Consider the following 26959-nt stretch of genomic DNA (forward strand, 5'->3'; position numbering starts at 1 on the left):
AGAAGCAGTATATTCCCAGGGCCCTGTCATTGAGGTTGGGCTAGCTTTTGCTAAGGCCCTACTCCCTGAAGACAAGACAAGTTTTTCCTTAAAAGGTACAGAAACCATACTCAGAAGTAAACTGTCCAGAGGATTAAGGCTCACACTACTGATAGGCCTTCCACCCGAGCAACTCCTGTCTCAGGCTTCTGAGCTGGGCACCAGCACAGCCAAGAGCAGGAAATTCAATGGATGGAAACAATGCTTGAGCCTCACTTAGTGTCCTTTCTGGGCAAGATGGTCCAAGAGTATCTCCCTCCTTTCACTCCAATTCTGAACAAGAAGCTCCTATAATCACTTTGGACTGATCTTTCATCAGGATTCACATCCAAAGTAAAAGGAAATTCACAGCATCATGAATAAATGGATTGAGGCATAGCTATGATTTTTTTCAAACTATTTTACCGCTAAAACTAAATTACTTTCTAAATTTTTATATTTAATCAATGACTTCTTTACCACATCCTTAAAATTCTATATGAATTGGCTGTCATACTACATAATCAATACATACATGTGCAATGTAATTTTGTGCACATATAACTATAAACTAATTGCTACTAGTGTTTTCTCCTCCACTAACCACTTAGCCCAAGATCGCGTATTCTACAATTCTTTTCACTTTTGTATCTAGCCTTGGAGAATGGAGGTGGAGATGAGGACCCCCTGACTCATTTGGAAATTAACTGAAATGCAATGAAAACAAGAGTAATAATTATTTTTAAACTGATTTAATGGACCCAAAAGTCAGTGACAAGCAAGGCATGTTTCTCCATTCTGATGAGACAAAAAGAGATAGGTTGTGGACCTAGTTTTCAAGGAAATGACTTAATACTCTGTTCAACACAACAAACACTTGAGAATCTATTATAAGGTTAAGGCACTCTTCTAGGAAATGGGGATTCAAAGACAAACAGTAAACAGAACCTGCATTTCAGAAGTTTACATTCGACTGTGCATGGGGGAGAGCAGGGCAGAAAATGTTGATACATAAAAATATTAGGAAAAGGTAGGTAGAAAAAATGCTAAAAATTAGGAAACCAGCAGATGAGTCATGGAAAGGAGAAGACCTGAGCTGAACTTGAAAGGAAGATAAAGTTTCTGGGAGACATACAGAAAGTAAAAGTGCATTCCAGACATACGGCTTTGTCTGTGAGCATACAAAGAGAGGAAGTAGAATATGGAGATCAGGAGAGAGTCTAATATGTCTGGAATGGGGAGTCCATGTAAAGAAGTAATATTAAATAATGTCTCGAAAGGTAGGTAGATGCCAGACTGCAGAGCTTGTATTTTATCCTAGAAGGATATTTTGAACAGAAGAGTGACAACCAGGCCTGTGCCTCAGGAAAATTATTTTGCCAACTTTGTGGGAGATCTGAAGGAGGGACATCAATCAGGAGACTACTTACTATACTGGACAAACTAAGAGCCAATGAAGGTGTAAATTAAAGTAGTGTTCATATAAGAAAAGAGAAGGGGATGCATGCAAGAGATATTATAAAGGAGAATTGGCAAGAAACTAGATTTGGGGGATGAGGGAGGATGAACAATTATGGATGACTACAAAGTATCAAATCCAGGCGAATGGAAGAAGGGTTGGCTATCAGGTGCTTCTTATTAAGGGATATGCACTTGGCTGAAATGGCACAGCAACTTATGATTGGTCCCCAGGAACTAGGTTTGTGTTGAATGGGACTGCATGGTGATGGGTGGTTATGGGGGTAATGGACTCATGGCCAAGAACCTAGTTGCTATATATTCTATAAGAGTGAGGCTTGGGGGCAGCTAGGTGGCACAGTGGATAAAGCACCAGCCCTGGATTCAGGAGGACCTGAGTTCAAATCAGACCTCAGATACTTGACACTTACTAGCTGTGTGACTTTGGGCAAGTCACTTAACCCTCACTGCCCTACAAAAAGAGGGAGGGAGGGAGGGAGGGAGGGAGGGAAAGAGAGAGAGAGAGAGAGAGAGAGAGAGAGAGAGAGAGAGAGAGAGAGAGAGAGAGAGGCTTCACACCATTGAGCCCACTCTATCTGAGGTCTTTTTTGCCAGTAATTTCTCTACTTTATGCTTTCCTTAAGGGTGGGGAAAGGAGTATTTGTTTTCCAGTCTCCCCATTTTTCCCAGCAACAATAGTGACTATAACAGCAACAAGTGCTTGCCTAGGTGAGACATGGCCCCTGACTTCTGATTTTCTGTTTCACTTCCAGAGCAAAGGTCAGTATCCAGTGTTTCTAGTAAATGGATTTTCCCAGCTTTGGTAATAATCTTATGGTCTGAGAGGTCCAGAGTTCCTCGGTCAGATGCTCAGAAGAAAAGCCTTTGATTGTAAGATCATCCTGTAACCAATCAACTCAAGAAAGCACTGACCACATGATCAGAATCATCAGAGTTGCTCAGGCAATGTATGTACAAGGTGAATGGGAAAGTGAAATAACAATACTTCAGTCCCACAAAGGTATCTTTGCCTCCCAGAAAAGGTTATTGTTTTCTGTTGCTATCATTTGTGAAAGGATACTTATGAACCTTTTCTATGATAGAAGCAATAAAATGCTATCATATACCTCATATTAATATTTTTACACTGAGAACCTTTTCTAGAAGGGACCCTGTTACCAGCATTTTGGGCAAAGCCTGGACAGGAGCTATAATTTTGGTTTGGAGATGATCCAGGGAACATGATGAACATGAAAGTTAAGCAAAGCATGACCTCTACCTCCACAGGGGGATCAGAATAAGAATTGCAGAAGACAAGAAGGCATGAATGGGCTATGCTACGTACTGGTAGAGGAATATATGACATAAATGAGATGTAGGAATCATTGATAAATTGAATCATCATCCTGTAATCAGCCTTGGTACTCACATACAGCACATAGTAGGCACTTAATAAATGTTTATTGACTACAGACAGAAAGATGAGGAAAGATGTCACCAACCTATTTTAAAATCCAAAGAAGGACCAAGGGATGTGGCTAATATTTAATAATTATAGAAGTCTAGATAATTGTATAAACTGATTATTTCTATAAATGTTTGAGAATGTAAAGGATGGCTTCTTTTTCTTTTTTTTTCACTTCCTCATTTTATGGTCATAATATTTTAATGAGGAACCTTCACTTCAAAGTCTTGAGACTGTCATTGAATAATTTATGCTAATTGATAACTATAAAGGTAACATAAGATTTATCTAAAATAATTAATAGTGATGAAGGCAACTTCTAAAAGGTCACTGGAAAGAGTGAAAAAGAAATTGTAATTAATGCAAAAGATAGAAGTGAAGCTATGTAAAGAACAGACACATTTCATACAAACATAAAGGAAGTGATGTGAAAGCATTTTGGGTTCCTTAATCACCTTTAGTCTTAAACATTAAATAGCAGTGTTAGAATGAGAGAATTGTGTTTTCAATTGCTTTTATTTTCATCAATCAATCAACAATCATTCATTTAACACTTACTATGTGCCAGGGACTGTAATAAGTATTGGAAGTACAAAGAAAAAGCAAAAATAGTCCCTGTCCTCAAGGAACTTATATTCTAATGGAATAAGCAACATGCATAAAGATGATCAATCAATACATATTTACTAAGCAACTATTATCAGGCACCATAGTAAACCTTGAAGACACAAATACAAATAAAAAGGGGAAACCTTGCACACAAAAGGAAAATGAAAAAGGTAGGGTGTGGAGAGAGTACTCAAGGCCATAATGAAGTCATCCAAAGAAATTCCAAAGTCGTACAGCTTGTAGGAAATAATGAGATGACGGTTCTTGGACCCCACCTGAAATGGAGGTTTCTGAGCTCAAGGCTCTGTCCTTGTATTGGAGATCACACAAGAAAAATACACAATTGCACAGCTGATGGAATGCGATCTTAAAGGGAGTGGCACTCACAAGGAGAAAGCTCAGGAAAGGCTCCTTGTCTTATCAGATACCAGAGAGGAAGCATTAAATACATTGTTCCAGTAAACATTAAGATTGAGCAACTAACGGGGATCTTATAGGAATTTAAATATTTGCTCCAGTGTATGTGTGCATGTATGTGTATGTGTGAATATATGTATGTCCCTCTGTGTGTGTGTGTGTGTGTGTGTGTGTGTGTGTGCATGTGCACTGCAAGACTATTAGCAGGCAAGGGAGGAGCAAGCTTTCAATAAGACTGCAAAAGTACTCTGAAAATGGCTTGAGTATGAACTAAAAAAATTTTAAATATAAAATAATATGGAACTCAAAGTACATTTTACCACACTACCTACATGACAATATAAAGACATAATTTTATATAAAGAGAACAAAGTATTTAAAAATTAACTTCACCAGTCATATTTCTGACTGGCTTTATTTACTTCAGACTTGGTGGAAGCCTGATAAGACTTAGATACTGGTCAGAGGCCATCTCTAATGACGTTTTTGACATGTTTTACTACTGCCAGCTGGTTAGTCCTATGCAGCTTGCATAGGGATCTGGGCTGTACTAATTAACTTTGGTACATGAGGAAGGTCTGAGATAGTGTTGACTCTGTATGTTAAAAATGAGCAGGTTCTGGGGGCGGCTAGGTGGCACAGTGGATAAAGCACCGGCCCTGGATTCAGGAGTACCTGAGTTCAAATCCGACCTCAGACACTTGACACTTACTAGCTGTGTGACCCTGGGCAAGTCACTTAACCCCCATTGCCCCGCCAAAAAAAATGAGCAGGTTTTTTGGGACCCTGAGAATAAAGTAATTTATTCCCATTGCTCCCGCTTCCACATTTTGTGGAATATCTTTTCATCTTTGTCCCCAAAATGGGAAAACAATTATGTTCCACTTCTCTCCTCTCCCCCTCATAAAGACTTCTCTTCTTCAAGCTAATACATGATTTTTAATAAATCATTTTATTAGGGCAGGGTAATATAATAGAAAGAGTCAGAAGTCAGAAGAACTGAGTTCAAGTGGACTATTTCACTACTTAGAACTAAATTAATCTGGACAAGTCACAACTTCTTAGCCTCAGCAAAGTACTTTGTAAACTGTAAAAGTTATTAAAAAATCATCTATCATGTTACTTCTCTCCTTTTTCTTGAGCTATTATATTACCCAAATATGTGAAAGAAAAAAATATTAACACTCATGAGATTTTGTATTAAAGGTGAGTTAGAAAGATTTTTGGGAGAAGTTAATAATGTGTTTTAAAGTCCAAAAGAAAGAGGTACATGGCTGTTATTTTAAAATGTAATTACTGCTATATTTGAACAGAATGACTTCCCAAGACTGCAGCAACATTTTGGGAATTCTCAAGATGCTACCGAAGTAGAGAAGCCGCTCTGTTCCAATGCAGCAGAGCTGTGTGCATTGCCTGTCGCTTGGCCCTCCTGCTGTGTTCAGGATGCCCAGTAGGTGTAAGTGGGATCTAGTCACATGAAGAATCTATAGACGCCATTCCCTCATCCTCAGGAAGAGGCCAAAAGAGGTAAAGTGATTAGGCATGGGAAAAGGAGAACAGCCTCATTATTTATTGTTTTTGAAAGTGAGGCAATTGGGGTTAAGTGACTTGCCCAGGGTCACACCGCTAGTAAGTGTCAAGTGTCTGAGGCCGGATTTGAACTCAGATACTCCTGACTCCAGGGCCGGTGCTCTATCCACTGTGCCACCTAGCTGCCCCGAACAGCCTCATTATTAAAGAAAGGGGAAAAAAACTTGGTCCTGTAAACAGGGCCCCAAAGAAGAGAGATGAGGCAACATGTCTCTCTACTCCTGTGCAGGGATAGAAGGCCCAGGGATATGGTATTTTACATATATTTTCAGGCTTTTTCAATGTATTGATATGTTTGTCTTATTTTTCTTTTCATCTTCTTCTTTTTCTTAAAAAATATTTTTCTGCGGGCAGCTAGGTGACACAGGACTGGCCCTGGATTCAGGAGGACCTGAGTTCAAATCTTCCCTCAGACACTTGCCACTTACTAGCTGTTGTGATCCTGGGCAAGTCATTGCCCTGCAAAAATTATACACACACACACACACACACACACACACACACACTTAATATTTATTCATTTATTTGTTTGTTTGTTTATTTATTTTCCCTAAAGTAGGACAGTTCCCTGAAAGGGCTGTGGGGAGGAATGCTGTGTCAAATTTAAGTGATATAAAAACAAAAGCTATCAATTAAATTTTACTTTAAAAAGAAAATATGGCCTATATCTTGGCTCAAGTAATACAGTCAGGAACTGACTTGGACCTTCAGGCAAAAGCATCATATTTCTTTTCTTTTTTCTTTTTCTTTTTTTTGTGGGGCAATTGGGGTTAAGTGACTTGCCCAGGGTCACACAGCTAGTAAGTGTTAAGTGTCTGAGGCCGAATTTGAACTCAGGTCCTCCTGACTCCAGGGCCAGTGCTCTATCCACTGCGCCCCCTAGCTGCCCCAAAGCATCATATTTCTAAAACACTGGGGGAGGAAAGTTAACAAGTCAACAAGCATTTACTAAGCACTAAGGACATAGCAGGCTTAGTGCTATTATATTACAAGTAGGAGTGGGGGTGTGAGAGGAAGGAAGGAGGGAGGGAGGGAGGAACATTCTGTGACCTCAAAGGGCTCCAAGTCTAATGTAAACAATGTGTACAAACAAGATATGTACAGGACCAGTTGGAAGGAAACTCTTGAAGAAGGTGGAATTTTAGGTGAGAACTAGAAGAAGCCAGGGAGGGAAAGAGATCCAGGCATGGGGGGACAGCCAGTGAAAATGCCCAGAGTAGGAGACAGAGGGTCCTGTGAAAGGAATAGCATGGAAGCCAGTTACTCACAGAGTAGCTGGGCAGGATTCAGATATAAGACTGCAAAGGTAAGAAACAAACAGGTTATGAAGAGCTTTAAAAGTCAGAGGATTTTATAAATAAATTTTATAAATAAATGATCCTGGAGGCAATAGGGAGCCACTGAAGTTTTATCACATAGTTGCGTGGAAGATCACTTTGATAGCTGAGTGAAAGACAATTGGATTTGGAAGAGACAGGGTAAGGAAAACAAATAGAGGGTTATTGAAATAGTCCTTTATGTTTTCTCTATTCCCAGAACAATGATATGACGTAAATAAAATACTTTCAAACCTTAAAATTATATAGAAAAGCTAATTGGTGTTGCCCATGATGTTTTGCTGTTGTTATATAAGGTCCTTGAAGACCTTATATAACAGCATATATGACTATCTCGTTGGCCTGTATTTTTATTCCCCACCCTTAGCACGGTGCCTGGTACAGTTTAATAAATTATTTTCATTCACTTATTCATTATTGCCTGTTAAGTATAATGCTATTGACCTAGGATACAAATACAATAACAAGATAGTCCCAGGCCTCCAGTAATTTACACTGAGACTATTAATCATGGAGGGTCATAGATAGGAGACTGACTCAGGCTTCAGCTTAGGCCATCTCCCAAGTCCTCACCACCACCATCCACACCTCATCTTACCTGGGGGGAAATGTAAAGATCTAGAGAACTTCTCTCATTCCATCAGAATTCTAGCAGCAACCACAGTCTTTGCATCAATGCTCCCCAATGAGCTCAGCAAAAAAGGTAGAGCATGCCTAAAAGGAACTTCTTGAACATTCCATGAAGGGGAGAAAAGGACTTCCCTTAAGCAGGAGCCATGAGTTACCTTTTTGCAACATATGCTAAGTTAGAACCCACTTTGCTCTGGATTCTGTATGCACTTGAGGAAGAGTGTGTCACAGATTTGGAGGGAGGAGAATATTTTACAACTGCTTCTAACTTAACAAATGTCTAATTCTAAAAGCTAATAAAATGTCATTGAGTAATAATGATGGGAGAAGCACAGTGCTGGGGGCTCATGAACCACATAGCTATAGGAAACTATGTCCAGCTTCTTAGAGGTACTACTAAACATAGTCTAAGAGAATCCTAAGAGTAGGCATTTGGAGAGTAGCTCCAGGGCCTGGCTATATACAAATGCATACACCAATACTAGCAATACTTAAGCATATAATCTGAATGGGAAAGGGCAAAATATCTTGAAATTTTGTATCCTAATGTATCACCAAAGCATCAATTTATTATTAGATCTTTAACTCTGCAGATCGATTTTCATTAAGAATTCTGAGTGGGGCAGCTAGGTGGTGCAGTGGATAGAGTACTGGCCCTGGATTCAGGAGGACCTGAGTTCAAATCCAGCCTCAGACACTTAACACTTACTACCTGTGTGACCCTGGGCAAGTCACTTAACCCAAATTGCCTCACCAAAAAAAAAAAAAGAATTCTCTCAAATATGAAAAAATACTCTAAATCACTATTGATTAGAGAAATGCAAATTAAAACAATTCTGAGGTACCACCTCACACCTATCATATTGGCTAATATGACAAAAAGGGAAAATCTGCGTAGGAAATTGTCAGGAAACCTTGTACCACAGTAGAGAGTAGATGCAATAGCATTCTTTCTTCAATGGCCTTTAATCATTAACAACTTTGCAACATCTTTTTTTCTATTTTTAATGAAATTTATTACACATACTTATCATCTGCCCCTTCCATTTCCAACCTCCCAAGTGAACAGTAAAAAAATGAGATAAAACCCTCATTACAAATATGCGTACTCCAGCCAACCAAATTCCTTCATCGGTCATGCTGAAAAATCTGTCTTGTCCTTTACTTTAGGTCCATCACACCCCTCAAAAAGAAGGTGGGAAGCATGCTTCTCACTAAGTTCTCTGGCAATGTGCATTATCATTGCACAGATCAGAGTTCTAAAGTCTTTCAAAGTTGTCATCATCATATAAATTGTTCTCCTGTTTCTACATACTTCACTCTGCATCAGTTCATAGAGGATTTCCCAGCTGCTGCTAAAACTGTCCATTTTATAATTTGAAACAGTGCAGTAATATTTCAATACATACATGTATAAATACACACAGACATATACCATCATTTGGTGAGCTATTCCCCAATAGGTGGACACGTCCTTAATTTTATAGTTCTTTGTCAATTAATAAAAAACTGCTATAAACATATGTGTGTGTTTCATGTTTCTTTGGGTATGGGCTTCGTTGTGTTATCAATGGATCAAAGGGCATGCACAGCTGATTGACGTTTGGGGCACAGTATCATATTATGGTAATTAGCCTGGCCTTGATCTTCCTCAATTTCTCCACCACCAGCCTGCATGAGAGACGAACTCAGTACCTATTATGTTACTGGCTGTCCTCCATTCTGAGAATTCTCTCCCTCATTTCTGCCTCCTGGCTTCCCTGGCTTCCTTCCACTTCTAGCTAACATCTCACTTTCTACAAGAAGCCTTTCCCACTCTGCTGGAATGCTCTGTTTATGATCTCCAATTTATTCTGTCTGTATCTTGTCTCAACATCGCTATTTGCATGTTACAGTTCACATTAAACTGTGATCTCCCTGAAAGCATGGACTGTTTTTTGCTTTACTATGGACCCTTAATATAGTGCCTGGAATAGAGCAGGTACTTAATAAATGTTTATCAACTGATTGACCAATGTACTGTTGGTAGAGGTGTGGTTTAGCCATTCTGGAGAACAATTTGAACTACTCCACCACCACCCCACACACCCCTGCCAAATCACCAAATTCCAGTCTCTGACTCTATTACACCACCACTAGGACTATGCCCCAAAGAGATCCAAGAAAGTGGAAAAGGACTCCTACACACAAAAATTGTGATAATAGTAGCTTTTGTGGTGGCAAAGTGCCCATTCTTTGGAGAATGGCTCAACAAATTACAGTGCATGAATTTAATGGAATAATGTTGTTAGAAATAACAAAAGGGATGGTTTCAGAGAAACCTGAGAAGACTTTCCTGAAATGATAGAGAATGAAGTGAGCAGAACCTGGAGAACAATTGACATAATACTATAAAGAAAAAACAACCTTGAGAGATTTAAAAACTCTGATCAATGCAATGATAAACCACAATTCCAGAGGACCAATGATGAAGCCTGCTATCAACTTCCTGACTGAAGGATAATGGATTCCAGATGGTAAATAAGGCATATTTTTGAACATGACAAATGTAGGAATTTATTTTGAGTATTCATGTTTGCTACAAGTGTTTCTGGTTTTGTTTTTTCATTTGGGGAGGGAGAGCTCTTGGGAAGGAGAAAAATAAATGTTTTTTTATTCACTAAAAACAAAATAAAAAGAAACAGTAGAATAAAAAAAAAAACTGGCCTCTAATCCTGGCTCTAAAACTTGTTTAGTTGCTTTCAGTCATGTCTGATTCTTCATGACCCCATTTGGAGTTTTTTTGGATACTGGAATGCTTTGCCATTTCCTTCTCCAATTCATTTTACAAATGAGGAAACTGAGACAAACACAGTGAAGTGACTTGCCAAGAGTCAGACAGCTAGGAAGTGTCTGAAGTCATATTTGAACTCAGGAAGATATGGCTTTCTCAATCGAGGCCTGGCACTCTATCCACTGCAGTGCCACCAAGTTGCCCTGCTACTTACTACCTGGTAAAAACTAGGACAAATAACTTAGATGCCCTGAGTCTCGGTGTCTTCCATTATAAAACTGGGAACCTGGACCTCCAAATTCATTTTGGATAAAAATTACCAATGCTCTATACCTTTCACTTAGTGTTTCATTCTAGGTAGTGTATTATTTTTAACCAGAGGGTGGAAACTGTTTTCATTGTTGTCTTTTTATCCCAAGTACCTGGTGCGCAGTAGGTAGGCCCTTCAGAAATGGTGCATTATTGAACTGAAGCAGTATATTAAATAAATGGCTATATGGTCAACAAGGATCCTAGATTTGGCTCTTAGTCACGGCTCTGTTTGTACTGGCCTAAAAATAGATATCAAAATAAAACTCATACCTTCTTGATTTTTGGATGAAGCCAATGCTACTAAATTTTTTGTTTGTTTGTTTGTTTTTAAGCATTAAAACCTGCTACAGATTTTCGGAAGTGAGATTTGAGCTTTTAATCATGGTAAATGACAAGGACAGGTCGTGGAACCAGTGCTATAACTGGATCCAAACCTTTCCATTTCTGAGACGCCATTCCCACTTTGCCCTTTTCCTGTAGGGATTAGCACCTGATGCCCTTTACATGTGGAAGAAGTTGGCAGATTCAGTTTCTTTTCTTTTTTGGGGTGGGGGAGGAGCAATGAGGGTAAAGTGACTTGCCCTGGGTCACACAACTAGTAAGTGTCAAGTGTCTGAGGCCAAATTTGAACTCAGGTCCTCTTGAATCCAGGGACAGTGCTTTATCCACCATACCACCTATCTGCCCCTAGATTCAGTTTCAAAAAATCATGATTCAACAATTGTGCTATAAGAAACAATGAGCAGGAGGAGTTCAGAGAAACCTGGATGGTCTTGCATGGGCTGATGATGAGTGAGATGAGCAGAACAAGGAGAACATTGTGCACAGTATCATAAACACTGTGTGTTGATCAACTGTGATAGACTAGATTCTTCTCACCAATCCAGTGGTACAAGAAAGTTCCAAAGGACTCATGATGGAAAAGGCTCCAAATCCAGAAAAAAGAAAAAAAAAAAAAGAAAAGAAACTGTGGAATATGGACGCTGATTGGACCATACTATCTCTTTTGTTTTTGGTGCTGTTGTTTTTCTTTTTTGAGGTTTTTCCTTCTTGCTCTGATTCTTCTTGTATAAGATGACTAATGCAGAAATATGTTTAATGTTATATATCAGATTACCTGCTGTCTAGGGGAGGAGTGCAGGGAGGGGAGGGAGGGAGAAAAAATTTGAAATTGGAAATCTTATCTAAACAAAGGTTGACAATTTAAATAAATAAATAATCACGATTCACATTATAAAAAAGAAAAGCCTGTCAAGAGCCACAAGTCCCTGGCATCCAACTGATGAGGTAATCAACTCAATAATTCAGAAAGACTTATCTTAGCAATACCATTTCCAAGAGTCGTGATGGATGTGTACTGGGGTGGCATGGAAGCTAAAGAAGCCATCTTTGCCTCCATTTTTTATAAATGGCATTTCTATGTTTAAGTGGACACTGGGTTTCCTAGACATCTACACTGATCTCTTTAGACAACTCCTTTTTTTCCTCATCAGATTTGTTTCTCTTTATATAATTAGCAATTCATTAGGGAAGGCCCAAGGAAGAAGAGAAAACTCCCCTACTGGGAGCTGATTTTCCATGGAGACTTTTAGTCCATGGGATTATTCCTGTTCTTCTTCTAAATCCTTTCAACTCTACTTTCTACTTCTACATTTTCTACAATAATGACATCAGTGTAAAGATGAACAACTTTGAAAGACTTAAAGACTCTAATCAATGCAGTGAACAACCACAATTCCATAGCCCACCTCTTGACAGTGTAGTGATAGATTATACATTTTTGGAGACTGAAAATGTCGGGGTTACTTTTTTGCTTGACTAACTCTATTTGTTATAAGGGGTTTGTTTTTCTTTTTTTCTTCTAAATGGAGGAAGAGTGGGAGAGAAAATAAATGCTTATTAACTGAAAAATAAATAAACATACTAAAAGAGAATGTTATCCATGAAAAGAGAAACTTACTTTCCAACCACATTCATTCAGTGGTCTACTATATTAGACACCAGTGCATATGATAAATAATGCTGGAATCCAGCTCCCAAATCAGATTTAAGACTTTTTTAAAAATAAAAAAAAACACTTTCCTACTAATTGTGTAATAGAACCCCATAAAAATTTTCTGAGAGTTTGAAAGGGCATGAAATTTAGAGGGATACGTAACAGCACACAATCACAGGCCACACTGATTGCAGAATTTTTAAAAAGCACTTCCTAGGAGTACATTTATAAATATAATTTCTAAACAATATGAATAACATATCTCTATTTTGATAAGATATAACTGAACTAAAGAATTTTTCCCCTAAAAGTCACCTAAACATTTCTATTAATTTCACTGGTGCCAGCAGTAGTTTACAAAGTACCCTCGAAGGAAGAGATAATATTGTTCATAGACTGAAGTCTTGAGTCACTTGAGAAAGTAAAATTCATTTCTCTGTTTACTTAAAGAAAATAGTTACTACTATCTGCTGCTGGATAAAAATAATAAAAGAAATTCAGTCTTGTATCTTCTCCCATCAGCTAATCAATTCTTAAAAATTTAAATAATTTAACAATAGCAAATGACAGAACATCCCTTGATGGCTCAACTGCACTGAGACCATGGGGCACACAAAACCACACTAATGCCTTTAGGAGAGAGATAACCACCAAGGTGTCATTAATCAAATAGGCTCTTTCCTAAAAATGTCTGGGAAAAGGCAATTGTCATCTCCAGCCTATGTTCCCTGCCAAGCAAGACTTTTTAGGCTAGTCTAACATGAAGCTCTACCATGAAACTGGAACCAAAATTAATTAAATCCAGTAATTCCATCCAATGAGACAGGAAGATTCCAGAAATCTACGGATAACACCAAGAAAATGTGTACTTTTCAAATCAATAATAAACCCAAGTGCTACATTCACAATAACTTCTCACATATCCTAGGAATGAACACTTTTGTATCATAAATAAAATGTCCAGCCCTTATCATAACATGAATTTTACTTTCAACAATGGTGCCAAAAATAGTGCTGGAAATATGCCAAATGATTATCTTAATCCAGGTGAATGAGCTACATGAGAAAAGGCAAAACGTACCTGTAATTGCAAGGCTTCATGGTTTTCCAGTCCTTCTACAATTGGGGAAAATCGTTCTTTATTGTTTCTTTCAGCTGCTGTAGTGATAGCTCCTAAAAGTTTGTCTAGACTGATGGGGAAAACAATCAGAAAAACAATAAAAAAGATAAAAATACTGTATTATCAAATTACCAATATAGTTTTCCTCTTTCAGCCTTCCATTTTGTTTCCCTTTGCTTATATTTGTAAACCCCATTACTGCTTGAAAAATTTGCTACTGTGACACATTTCTAATAAAATACAACTGATTAAATTTTAAATTATGACTACCTCCTCAAATTGAAAATGAGATCAAATGAATACCTTTGGGGAAAGTCCTTAATGATGCTAATATACCTGTATTTACGTGATAAATATTCTAATTCCAATCATTTCTTTTTTCATCTTACTTCTTACACCTAAGTGAAATTAACATCTATTTAACAACAAATTTAACACAACATGACACCTATTGTTGATACTATTTAATGCCAATAGGAACAGCCCATGTTTTATGAATGAGCTCCTTGAAAAAGTCAACATGGAAAACAAAAAGCAATGCTAACAATATTGACATTCTTTTACAATGAAACAGAAAATAATACCTAACATGAAAACTCAGATAAGAAGGAAACATGACTATTATTAGTCTAATACGGATCAAATTATCTCAACAAAAATTAGCTTCCTACCATGATTTAATCTTTGACAGTTATAATTTATCAAATTGAGTACTAAATTATAACATTTTATCCCTTTTTAAAGACAATTTGCGTTCATGCAGCCTATTATTCTTCCCAAAAGATTTCTGAAATTAGTATCAAATGACATCAAATTATTTTAGGATAGATTCTCTTTTAAAGACTAATAAAACCCTGACATATTAAGAGGACGCTCCTTTGTTAAATAGAATCTGCCATTTTATACTGTGATACTATTCTGACATAAAATACTATTAAGTCTGAGATCATGGTTTACCATCTGCTCCTTAAAGTTTTGTTTTCTCCTAAACCAGAAACTTTAAAATATTTCACTATTACTTTTTGCTAAGAGAGGGGGAAGACTGGTGGTCTTTTTGTACCCACTCTTAAACTTGGTAAGTAGGCAGAAGACAAAAAGCAAGAATGAGATGTGGGACAGCTGTCTTGACCATCTAACATAAATTGGAATCTGCAAAGGGGCACAAAGGGTACAGAAGTTTAAAGTTTCAGTTTGTGTATTTGATGGAAATTTCAATTAACAGCATGAAAGCCCCCATACAGGGGATACTAACCAATTCTGATTGCCTGATTCTAAGTAGACATTTGGTACAACGACCTCAAAACCAACTTCATTAAGTAGGGAAGTAGGCACAGCGATTTCCACTTGGCCTTTGACATGGTACAAGTTGCAAAGTATATGAACCTAGAACCATGGAGAGGAAACAACATCCAGCTCCCTATCCCTAGACCCTTCTTTTGCTGCTTTATAAACAAAACAAGGACTCAACAACAAGAAAACAAAACAACCACCTAATCTAATGAACATATGAACAATTAGATTGGGTTTTTTCCCCATTTTTCTTTCAAATGGCAATTTGGCTATAGGTAGGCATGGATAATGTGCTTTCTTTGGAAATCTCACTTTCAAGAAGAGCTTTGTCATTCCAATTGTATCTTTAACATTCTACTAACAAAGACAGGGCAAGTGTTAAAATGTAAAACAGGTAAGATAAATGTGATGCATAAAGTAACTAAAGTTTTGTGGTGTTTTCAAGTCATGTCTTTTACATCACAGAAAAACACAGCTTTAATTAATTGTGCAAGGTTTTTCTTCTGAAAAGTAAACATAATGCAATGTTACTCACATGTTATCTTCTCCAACAATGCAAATAGCAGACAGTATTTTTACTATTTCAGTCATCATATTGGGTTGTCTGGGGTCAATTGCCCTTGCCAGCAATAAAAGGCTTCTTTCATCACCTAGAATTCTTTGCAACCCAAACTATTAAAAAAGGAGAAAATAACAGTAAGTTAGGGAGGGGATTTAGATTGATGTGCATTCATCATTTTTATAAAGAACATATTTAAACCAAAAAATAAATCTACTCCTTTTCATTGATTCCCCATATGATAACTCCAAAAGGGAATTGTGAAATAATTATGTTATTTTGTCCAAAATAGTTAACAGGATCAGAGCTTTAGATCTAAGAGCAGGCCTTAGAAAACACTGAATCCAGTCCCCTCATTTTACATATGAGAAACCTGAAGCACAGAGTGGTTAAGTGACTTACACCAGGTCCCACAACTAATAAATATCTAAGCCAAAATTTGAACTCAGGTCTTACTGATTCCACCAAACTATGTTGCCTCCTGGGATTAATTATTATTTTTACTTGAAATGTCACGTGTTCTACCACTACCATTCAGGTATGATCTCCATTAGATTGTTCTAATAAGCACAAATAATTTGGAACTATATGGAACCAAGTAGTATTCCTGCCTCAAAAAAGTTGTAAGGCATATGTATATTGATAATATTTCTTAGAAATCATTCTATGAAGAGGCAGCTAGGTGGCACAGTGGATAAAGCACGAGCCCTGGATTCAGGAGGACCTGAGTTCAAATCTGCCTCAGACACTTGACACTTACTAGCTGTGTGACCTGGGGCAAGCCACTTAACCCTCACTGCCCCCAGCCCACACACACACACAGAAGAGCAATAATTCTATCCATGTCACTGAGTACGCCAGCAGTTGTCTGGAATTCAAAGTTAAAATCATCAGTAAGAAACACAGTAAAAATGTTCACTAATCGGGGAATGGCTAAATCAATTATGGTATATGAATGTAAAGAAATATGGTTGTACTATAAGACATAAGCAAAAGGAAAGATTCAAAGAAACCTGGGAAAGTTTGGATAACAGAGTGAAGTAAGCAGAAGCAGGAGAACAATTTACATATTCACATTACAACACTTGGAGAGTAGGGTGCAGTGATAGCAATGGATAGAAAAAAGAAATGAGAATCAATGAAACATCCAAAAATACATAGAAAAGAACAGAAGAACTTTCAGGAGGAGTCCTAGATAAGAAAAACAGTATTAGAACTACTATATTAAATATAAAACACAAAAAAATAATTTTTGTATAAAGTATATTGATGGCTTCATATGCCATCCTCTTTCTGTCTTTATATATAGAAATGTTCATGCTTGTTGAGGACTGATAAGTTCATAATAAAAAAAATATTAAAAAAGAAATTGAAAGGCTGTTGTGTATAGTATATAATAGCCAAAGCAGCAATAAAGTGCATGCATTTTCCCATAATTCTGGATTATGCTAAAAACTATGAAATGCAAGGAAATGACTCCTGGGTTTTCTTAAGTACCAAAGCTGACTAGGATAAGTGAGACAGGATACCATTTTCCTTCATTTCTTAGGAATAACTGTATATGTATATTTTTTCAAGATGATGCTCCAAAAGTATGGTCGTTTTAAGACTGAAGATGTTATTTTTTAATAAAATCTGTCCCATAAGTTATGTCTAAGGCTTCACATACAACATTGTGCTTCTTCCTAGAGGCCAAAGTTAGGCTTTGAAGTCCAATGTAAAGCATTCGAGGAAACACAATTATCATCAGATTCTAACATTTAATAGAAAAAATCTAAGCATTGCAGTGTTTAGCAATGACTTTATATACAGAATGAAAGTTTTAAAAAAAAAGAAAATGGAAAAGGCAAGTAGCAAGAGAGAAGTTAGAGTAAAGGGGGGAAATTCAAGTAGAAAAGTACAGGTCAAAATGAATAAGTCACTGGAAGTTACTGAAATTAAAGTGTTTTAAAGAAAATTGGAAGTCAAAGAGAAAATCATTTAGTTTTCCAATGATTTGTTCTTTCAACAGAATAAGCATAACCCCAAAAGATGATTATTTAAATTGTTGAATAAACAGTACAACTTCACATTACAATGTAAATCATACCATGACATAATTAAGAAAATCCAAGCAGTTTCTTAGGGTATCATCACAATAGGTCCTGGCTAAATGAAAAGCATTTCTTCAAGAATTTTGGAGCCAGACCTGAGATTTCAATGGTAAGGGGAATTCCCAGTGAGGAAACACCCTCTACCAGTGTTACCTCAACACTTGTCTTAGAGAGCTGCCTGGGACACAGAGAAGTTGAAGTACTTGCCCAGGATCACATGCGCAATATGTGTCTGAAGCACTACTGGAATCTGATATCTTCCTAAAGGTGAAACTAGCTCTCTAGCCACTATAGCATTCTGCCTTTGGGGTGAGTTTAGGGGGAACAGGGGCAAGAAGAAGCACACAGGAAAGGCACTGGAAGGAATATCTGCATCAAAGAGGCCAAAGATCAATCTGAATATTTGAGCATGTGAGTTACAATAAACTTAATTCATTAATTAACTGAGCACATAGTAACTGGGAAAACACTAGCATCTCTAAATTTAAAATGTACTCCATTTGGCATCACCTCAGTCAAAACGATTTTGCTATAAAACTTTCAAACTGTAAAAAAAGGGCAGATATCAACATAACTTTTCAAGGGTACATAAAGCTCCTGAAATGGACACGGCACTAATTTTCTGATATGAATAACTTTTATTGACTAAAACTATCCAGGAATCATAAAAAGTGGAGAGATTGATATAGTTTGTTTTGGTTTTGGTTTTTTTGCAGGGCAATGAGGATTAAATGACTTGCCCAGGGTCACACAGCTACTAAGTGTCAAGGGTCTGAGGCCGGATTTGAACTCAGGTCCTCCTGAATCCAGGGCCGGTGCTTTAGCCACTGTGCCACCCAGCTAACTAAGTGTAGAGATTTGGCAGCAGTCAGCACAAGTGATGAAAAACAGACCTCCTTATCCAGACTTCCCTGGGCCAAGAGGAGTGTATTTTTAGTGTAATCAGGTACTGGCTAAACATTCAAGAACAAGGGCCCCCAAATATATAGAGAACGGTGCTTTCTTTATCATGAATTTAGACATGATTTTACCAAAACATATAGTAGAGTTGAGCAACGTTTTGTAGTCATGACAGGCCTTCTGGAAAAGGCTACAAAGGAAGATCAAGTAGAATTTTGCTACCCCGAGTTCTGAAAGGTCCATTAGTAACTTAGCAGTAGAGAAATTCTGTGCTCAGTTGGGATTTCTCATTTCATTCCAATCATCTTTGTTGCTACAGTGGTCTTAATACTTATGAAAAAAAATCTTTGCTTTTTATGAATACTGCTTACAGATTATTTAAATGGACTATCTTATTGCATTAGTTATTAATAGTTATATTTCACACTTGGCAAGTTCATTGTTATCACTACAATTATTTATTTCTATTAAGTATTTTGAGATTATTAAAACACCATCTGAAGGGAATTAAGTAATTAAATGAATTAGTCAATGATATTTCACCTATAGGCATAGAGAGCAAATAGTTTCCAAGCCAATAACTTTAAAATGGCCTGTGGAAAAAGAAACAAATTCTATTTCTCTTTCAAACTACTAAAAGTCTCGACTAGTTTTAAAAAGACAAATATTTCTTTTAAACCATTAAGCAATGAAAATGTAATTTGCAATCACCACTCACTATGGCTCCTCCCTCCCCAGATCTTCTAGAAATATGCTTTCCAAGCAAGGACCCATTAACTCACTGCCATCAATTTAACATCTGAAACAGGGATGTATTAAAGCAGCAATGGTTTGGACAAATGAGCCAACAAAAAACATAAGGAGCCATAAACTTTGATTTGCCTCTCCCTACCCTCCACCCCCCTACTTCATGAAGTCACAAACAAAAATATGGGCCTGGAAATATTGCTACGTTATGGCTACCTGATAACATATATCCTTTAAAAATGAAACACTAATTAATTTTTGTCAAAGTGTAACTTTAAAAAGGGGGAAATCTAAATTAAATTTGTAATGAAGCATGATACACAGAACCCTTTTATAAGGTAACTATATCTATGCATATTGGTGTGTATTAAAATTCTTTAAGGAAAACATGTCATGTGTGTCAAGATAATAGAACTAAGGGGTTCACCTGGAGATTGAACTGGGCTGAATGAATTGGGGAAGAGCGACTGACTGGCCAACTAGATTGTAAGCATGTCTGGCTGGTACTTAAGGGTAATTTGACTGGTTTACTAGATTGTAAGCACATCCGGCTTGTACTTAAGGGTACTTAATGAATTTTAATGACACTAGCCAATCAGCTTGAGGAACCTCCCATCTCTGGGAGGGGAGCATGGATCAGGAAGCAAACACTGGGGGAGGGTTCTTCCTCTTTTGGCTGGGAGACATCAGCATGGTGGCAGAGAACTTCAGAAGTGGGAGATTAGGAAGGCTAGGATTGCCAGGTTATAAGAAATCTGTTCTCAATCTTTCTCTTTCTTTTACTATCTTTCAATAAACCCTTTAAAAACCTAAACTCGTTTATCAATGATTTTAGTCAGTTCCCCCCAAAACTGGGGTGGGGGGGCGGGGCAGATTAGAATCCACATTTAGAATTTTAAATTACACACAAGAGAAACAGTGCAGAATGTAAATTCATCTTACCTTGTTATTCATAAATGCTTTCAGGCATTGAATAAGTTTATGCTGATTCTTCTTGTCAATACTTTCTTGCCTAAATATAAAAAAGAAATACTTTATACTGCTTTTAAAAATGTTCTTCATTGATAATTGTTAAAAATACATTATTCTTACTGTTTCTTATCCAGAAGCTTTTCTAATAGATCCAACAAGACTCCAAGACCTTCATGGCCAAAGTTGTTAACCCAGCTGTAAGACAAATAAAACCAAAATGTAAGCTTCAAATAACTTGAAACAAAGTCAAGATTTTAAATGATAGAATACTGAATTGTGTTTGAGTATTTTCCCACCTTCATTTTATATCAAGTTTGAGCATTACATTTTTATAGATCAATAAATGTAAAATATTATCAATTAAAAAGTACCATGAAAGTACCTTAAATTTCTTATTCAAACACATAGCTAAGTAAAGGTTTCAAAAACTGAAATTATATCACTTTGGAAAATTTGAAAATTATGTCAAGAAAGGCACTGGAAAATCATGACACTAGCAAACTATCCATGTGAAAATGATCTCAAGATAGTTGGATGAATACATAAAAAGGTATCCTATGGGAAACAATTACAAGAGATAAAAATGTGAAAGGCATTAAGGAGCAACACTTTAAAAAATAATTGAAATCTCCACAAATACATTTTAAAATTACTTCTATAGGATGGTACAGGCAAAAAAAAAAAAGATTCATTTTATGAAACAGTATTACCCAATACTGCTCCTTTAATTTGTTCTAAATTATGCTAAAGCAGTTGCTGCAAGGCTATATTTTTTACATTTAAGATGCTCTTAGTTGTCTAATCAAAATAAAGAAATAAAGAATTTTAAGAAATGAGACATTTTGTTTTGCCAACTTGGACTATTACAGAAACATAGAATGTAATGGCTGGGAGGAACCAGAAAGCAACTAGTCCATCCCATACATACAAAAATCACATCTAAAATATACCTTCTGCAGAATAACCTAGCCTTTGCTTGAAGACATCTATTGAAGGGGAACCTTCTATCATCCAATGAAGCTCATTCCACTTTTAAATATTCCTAAATGTTACCATGTTTGTTTGATGTTTTTAAAATATTATGTCTGCATTTATCTCTTTTTGATACCTCCTACTTGCTTCTTGTACATTATGACTCATTACTGGGCTGAACTCCTCAACCCTCTACCTGGGTGCTGAGTTAGAAAATTTGATGGAGGAGTGAAGACTGGGAAGCACCATACCAAATAGGAAAGAAAGCAGAGGAGAGACGGGGGGGGGGGGGGGAAGAGAAGTGGGGCAGGGGGCGAGGGCTTCTACCTTAATGACAAATAACTTTCAAGATTTAAGAACCCTTATCAAGACAATGAGTATTCATGATTCCAGAATGCTAGCAATAAATTATGCTACCTACTTCCTGACAAAGAAGTGATGGACTCAGTGTGTACAAGAAGACATATTTTTTGACATGGCCAATGTAGGAATTTGTTTTACTTGCATTTTTGTTAAATGAACTTTGTTTTTCTCTTTTGTTCAGTGGGAAGTGGGGTAGTAAGAAAGAAAAAAATAGATTTTTGTTAACTGAAAAAAACAAAAATTAAGTTTAAAAAATTTCAGTGGGTGACATTATGAGAAGGAACTCACAAATAAATGAGATGATGGATCCATTTGAGCATGTGAAAAGCAAAGCAATGTAGAGGCCAGGTCTTGGCATCAGGCTTACTTGGGCTCAAGTTATACTAACATTCTATTATTAACATTCTATATATTAACATTCTATGTTAAACATAGAATGGCTTTGTGACTTTGCTCAAGTCACTTAACTAAAAGCTCCCTGCTGTAGGCAGCAATGAAGTCATAGGTTGGGATTACATACACATATAAATACATACACACACACACACACACACACACACAAAATCAGTCTTTGAATCTATGTCTGCCAATCCTCTTCAACTCTTGTCCATGGTCTCTCAAAAATTCCACACATGGGATCTATCTACCATACAGGAGGCCTTCCTTATTATTTCCCAATGTCACCAATCACGGTACCACCAAAGTACTATGGTTCTCATCACATGATCAGGTCAGCTTCTTTTTCTAACATAAAGTTCTTTGACAACATCTTTTACTCTTTTTCTTCTTTAGAATTCCTCATTGTTTCTATGTTGCAGTCTCCTTGCATCCACCATGTGCTTCTCCATTGCTCTCTTTATTATATTTGTTTTTAGCTCTTCAGAGGCACTGGTGATGCAGTTCTCATCATCATATCAAAATAGTGATAAGATGTTAGTATTGATAAAATGGGCCTTTGTATTCATAGGAAACACTGAGTCAATAAAAGACCTTTGCAGTTTCTGAAAAGCAATCCAGCCTGCTTCTCTCTTCTAGTTTATCTCTGGACCCAACTCATTATCTAGCTACACTATCTATGGTGGAGAGCAGTACTGTAGAACAATTTCCATATGGTTCCATCCAAATAAATACATGTTTAAAGTGGAAAACAAACATTCTTCATTGACTTGGTCATTCTCATGGATGTGGATAGGCAAAATTCTTGGGTGATTATAGAGCTCTCTGTGAAGAGAGCCTGGTGCAAGGGGTACAATGCCATCCACAAACATCCACAGAGAACCCAATTATGATCTACTCTTCTTGCCCAGATCTCTTCTATCAAAATGGTGAATCTACATCTCCATATTTGCTGCCCTTCCCCCATGTTTATTATCAGAGGGTCACTGAACAGAATTCTTTCTGTTATCTCTTCCAAGGAACCTTGAATGATTTATTATTGATGGATGATACCTTGTGAAAGGGCCTATGAGACAGTGTTCTGTCCTACTGAATACAATGATTTTTCATAGTAAAATAATAAGAACAAGACACAAGGAGAGAAAGAGATGTGGAATTTACGTGTGGATGGTCTATATCTCTCCAAATCCAATGGAAGGCTCTCAGAGGCAGAAGGTATTTGATATTTTGTCTTTGCATCTTCAGTGCCTAGTACAGTGCCAGGCATAAAGAAAGTGCTTGGTAAAAGCTTTTTAAATGAACTCAGTGATTACCCATCATGAATAAGATTCAGCACAATGTATCTGAGACACTTCTTCCCCTGACAGGTGGTCTATACTTAATAAGACAACAAAGTTGGATGAGACCAAAAAGCAGAGATAAAACTGGAGCCTTGGGTGGTTCTGAAAGCCTTAGTGGAGACAGAAATAGAGCGAAGGCAGGGTTGGTACCAGAGCCATTAGTGGAACTTAAAACAGAATTTGAAGTAGAGAGGACAAAAAAGGGACAAGTAAAGAGCAAGAGCTAGTTCACGAGAGATTTTCTTGCTTCGAGTACTCTGGTTTACACATCTGTCATCATTGGAAATTTTTATTCCCCTAAAGCAAAAGAGGTCAATAATAGATACAACCACCAAAGATGACACAGAGGCACCCAAGGAATACAAGTCAAGTCACTGTTGTGGTTGTTCATTTGTTTCAGTCCTATCCAACTCTTTCTGACCCCATATGGGTTTTTTTGGCAAAGATATTTTTTTGGCAAAGATACTGGAGTGGTTTACCATTTCCTTCTCCAGCTTGTTTTACAGAAGAGGAAACTCAAGCAAAAAGGGTGATCTGCCCAGGGTTACACAGCTAATGTCTGAGGCCAGATTTGAATTCAGGTCTTCCTGACTCCAGACCTGGTACTCTACCCACTGTGCCACCTAGCTGTCCAACTTAAGTCAACAAGAATTTATTAAGCCTTTACAATGTACCAGGCTCTTGTCCCCCGGGAGCTTACATTCTACCCAGGGAATATAATACATAAAGGGGAGCTGAAAAGGAGAGACATTATGGGATTAGGGGCATGGTGGCAAACTCTGGAGAGTCAGGGAAAAATGAGTGAAGAATGACTGGCCTGGACCCTTCCTCAAAATGGAGTTTCGGGGGGGGGGTTACCAATGGAAGAAGGGGGCCACAGGGCCAGAAAGATGTTCCGTGGTGAAAAGATCAAAAGGAAAGTTCCATGCTAAGAAAGATAAGAGGTGAAAGAATGTCCCAGGGGGAAAAGGTAGCTAAAGAACAGTGATGAAGTCCAGGCAATCTTTCTCAGAGAATGAACTGACCAACAGCATATGAAATACACAGGAGAAGAAAAACCTAGAAAAAAAAACACAAGTAGAAACCACGAGAGAACCTCAGAATCCCCCCAAGTTCGCTGAATTCATGACATGACTCTCATCTCAAACTGTCCTAGCCAGTTTGGATACATCACACCTAAAACTGCCCTACTCAAACAGGGATGATAAAGCCAAGGAACTGGCAAAAGCATCCAGGCCAATTCCTGCCAACTAGTTCCACACATCTAGGTACCCCCCACTTTCATATCCTACCAAATGTCTTCTGCTATGTAATAACAGAAAACTTCAAAATGTAAGCTCCTTAACTGCAGGAACAATAACTTATTTATAATTTAATCTCTTAAACTGACTAGATTTGTTGAATTCACTTAATATAAGAAAAATTCATTTGGATTACATGAGATTAAAATATTTTACACTGACAAAATTAACATAATTAGAATAAACAGGAAAGCAGTAAATTGAAAAACATTTGACATCAAATGTCTCTGATATTTAGGGTCTGATATAAAATATATATAAGTAATTAACAGAAATAATTAAGATCAAAAGCTATTCCGCAACAGATAGGTAATCAAAGGATATGAATAAATAGTTCTTTAAATAAAAGTACATTATTAATCATATGAAAATTGGTCCAAGTACAAATCAAAAGCATTCTGAGACTAAATCTCACACCCAGTAAAATAGGAAAAGTCAATGCTGGAGGGGTTATGGCAAGACAGGCACACTAATTCACTTGGTAAAGATATAAACTGGTCCAATTGCTCTGGAAAGCAAACTGGAACTGGATTAATAAAGACATTAAAGGGGAAGCTAGGTGGCGCAGTGGATAAAGCACCGGCCCTAGATTCAGGAGGACCCTGAGTTCAATTCTGGCCTCAGACACTTGACACTTACTAGCTATGTGACCCTGGTCAAGTCACTTAACCCTCAATACCCCACCAAAAAAAGGAAAAAAGAAAAAGAAAGACATTAAAATGTCCATATCTTTTGCCTCAAAGATCCTCCTGCTGGTACACAACAAAGTATTTATTCATAGCAAAACTTTTTGAGATAGCAAAGAATTGAAACAAAAAGTAGATGCCCATCAACTGAGGAATGATTAAGCCAACTGTGATATAAGAACATAAGAGAAGTGAAATGAACTGGAAGAAAAAGTCAATATAAAGAACACAGAATTATGGGGAAATTTATATGAATTGATGAAACTGAAATAAGCAGAACCAGAAAAACAATAACCTCAATGATTACAACATTGTAAATATAAAGAATACTGAGAATATAACAATTAAAATGCTGTTAAGTTTTAACAACCAAGCTTAGCCTCAAAGAATAGCTCTGAAAATTCAGCTTCTTTTTTTTCCCGATGTGGAGAACTTAGAGGTATGGAATACCAAATATGTCAGAGTTGGTTGATATGACTGCTTTGTTGAACATTTTTCCCTTTAAAAAATCTCTGTTACATTTTTATGAGAAATGGCTGTATGAGTAGGTATGGGGCAAAGGCCATTTCAAGAAATTTAGGTGATGTAAAGACAAATTATAACAATAAAATGCTAAGATACATACACATATATTTGTTGAATGTGTATACTTATTAACTCTATTCTAGTAGACAGTAAGCATCTTGCAGACATATTGTGTTCCCCTAAAAGTTTAGTTAAAAAAACCAAGATAAGTGCTTGATAAATACATATAGAACCAAATTTGCTGATCTCTGATGATAAACACTGAGGTGACAATTTGCACTCTGCCCCTGGCTTTCAGGGATTTAAAATACTTCACAAATATAATGTGATAAAGATCATATTCCAGCAGGCTAAACATTCAGAATCCCTATTCTAGAGTTCTAAGTACTGATTCCTTTTGTAGGCCACAATCATTAATACTATCTAATTCAAATCTAATAAAAGCACAGGTTGTATTAGAAGTAGAGATATAAAACCTTCATTAAACATCAGTAAGTAAAAAAAGAGAAACTTCCTTAGTAAATAAAAACAATTCAAACATCAAGAGCAACCAATCACCTCCCCAAGAAACAGGAAAGCATATAAGACAAATTCTGCTTGAATTTCCACAGGGAAAATCAATATGGCATTGTAATGATAATTGGCAGAAAACTACTGTTCAATTGCAGCATGGAGGAATCAAGCCCAGTAAGATATTTTCTCCAGAAATTTCAAGATAATTACTTGGGTGGTGGCAAAAGAATAAAAAGGCCATTAGAACTAAGCATAACATACTGTATTTAATCACCCAGAAAAAGGTAAGGGAGATCAGATAACCAGATAAATTTGCTATCAAACTGAGAATCCTATGAATTCTAGAGAGAACTGTATATAATATATTCCTCAATATATACTAAAAGCCTTTAGTAGTCAAATAATTTGTCGCTTTCCTAATTTTTATCTCGATGCCAAATTAAACTCATCTCCACCATGAGTAATGAAATAAAATTGGGGCTTTCCTTCTTGTTTACTATACATATTTGGTAACATACCATAATTTTCATTTGTCGGCTTGCAAAGAATGAATGAAAAGGCATTTAGGTGTTTTGCC

The 26959-nt window shown here is 36.9% G+C and overlaps 1 protein-coding gene across 4 annotated transcripts in view; it reads right to left on the reverse strand.

Moving 5' to 3' along the window:
- Positions 1 to 26959, reverse strand: part of DIAPH2 (diaphanous related formin 2) — a 908274-nt gene that overhangs the window by 661887 nt on the left and 219428 nt on the right. For all 4 annotated transcript variants that reach the window (XM_043974079.1, XM_043974078.1, XM_043974081.1 and 1 more), the window contains 4 exons: positions 20407 to 20481; positions 20257 to 20326; positions 15551 to 15687; positions 13687 to 13795 (listed from right to left, as the gene is read on the reverse strand). In XM_043974079.1, coding sequence (XP_043830014.1) covers positions 13687 to 13795; positions 15551 to 15687; positions 20257 to 20326; positions 20407 to 20481 — 391 coding nt within the window. The remainder of the gene's footprint in view (positions 1 to 13686; positions 13796 to 15550; positions 15688 to 20256; positions 20327 to 20406; positions 20482 to 26959) is intronic.

This window comes from Dromiciops gliroides, chromosome X (genome assembly GCF_019393635.1).
Source record: "Dromiciops gliroides isolate mDroGli1 chromosome X, mDroGli1.pri, whole genome shotgun sequence".
NCBI lineage: Eukaryota > Metazoa > Chordata > Mammalia > Microbiotheria > Microbiotheriidae > Dromiciops > Dromiciops gliroides.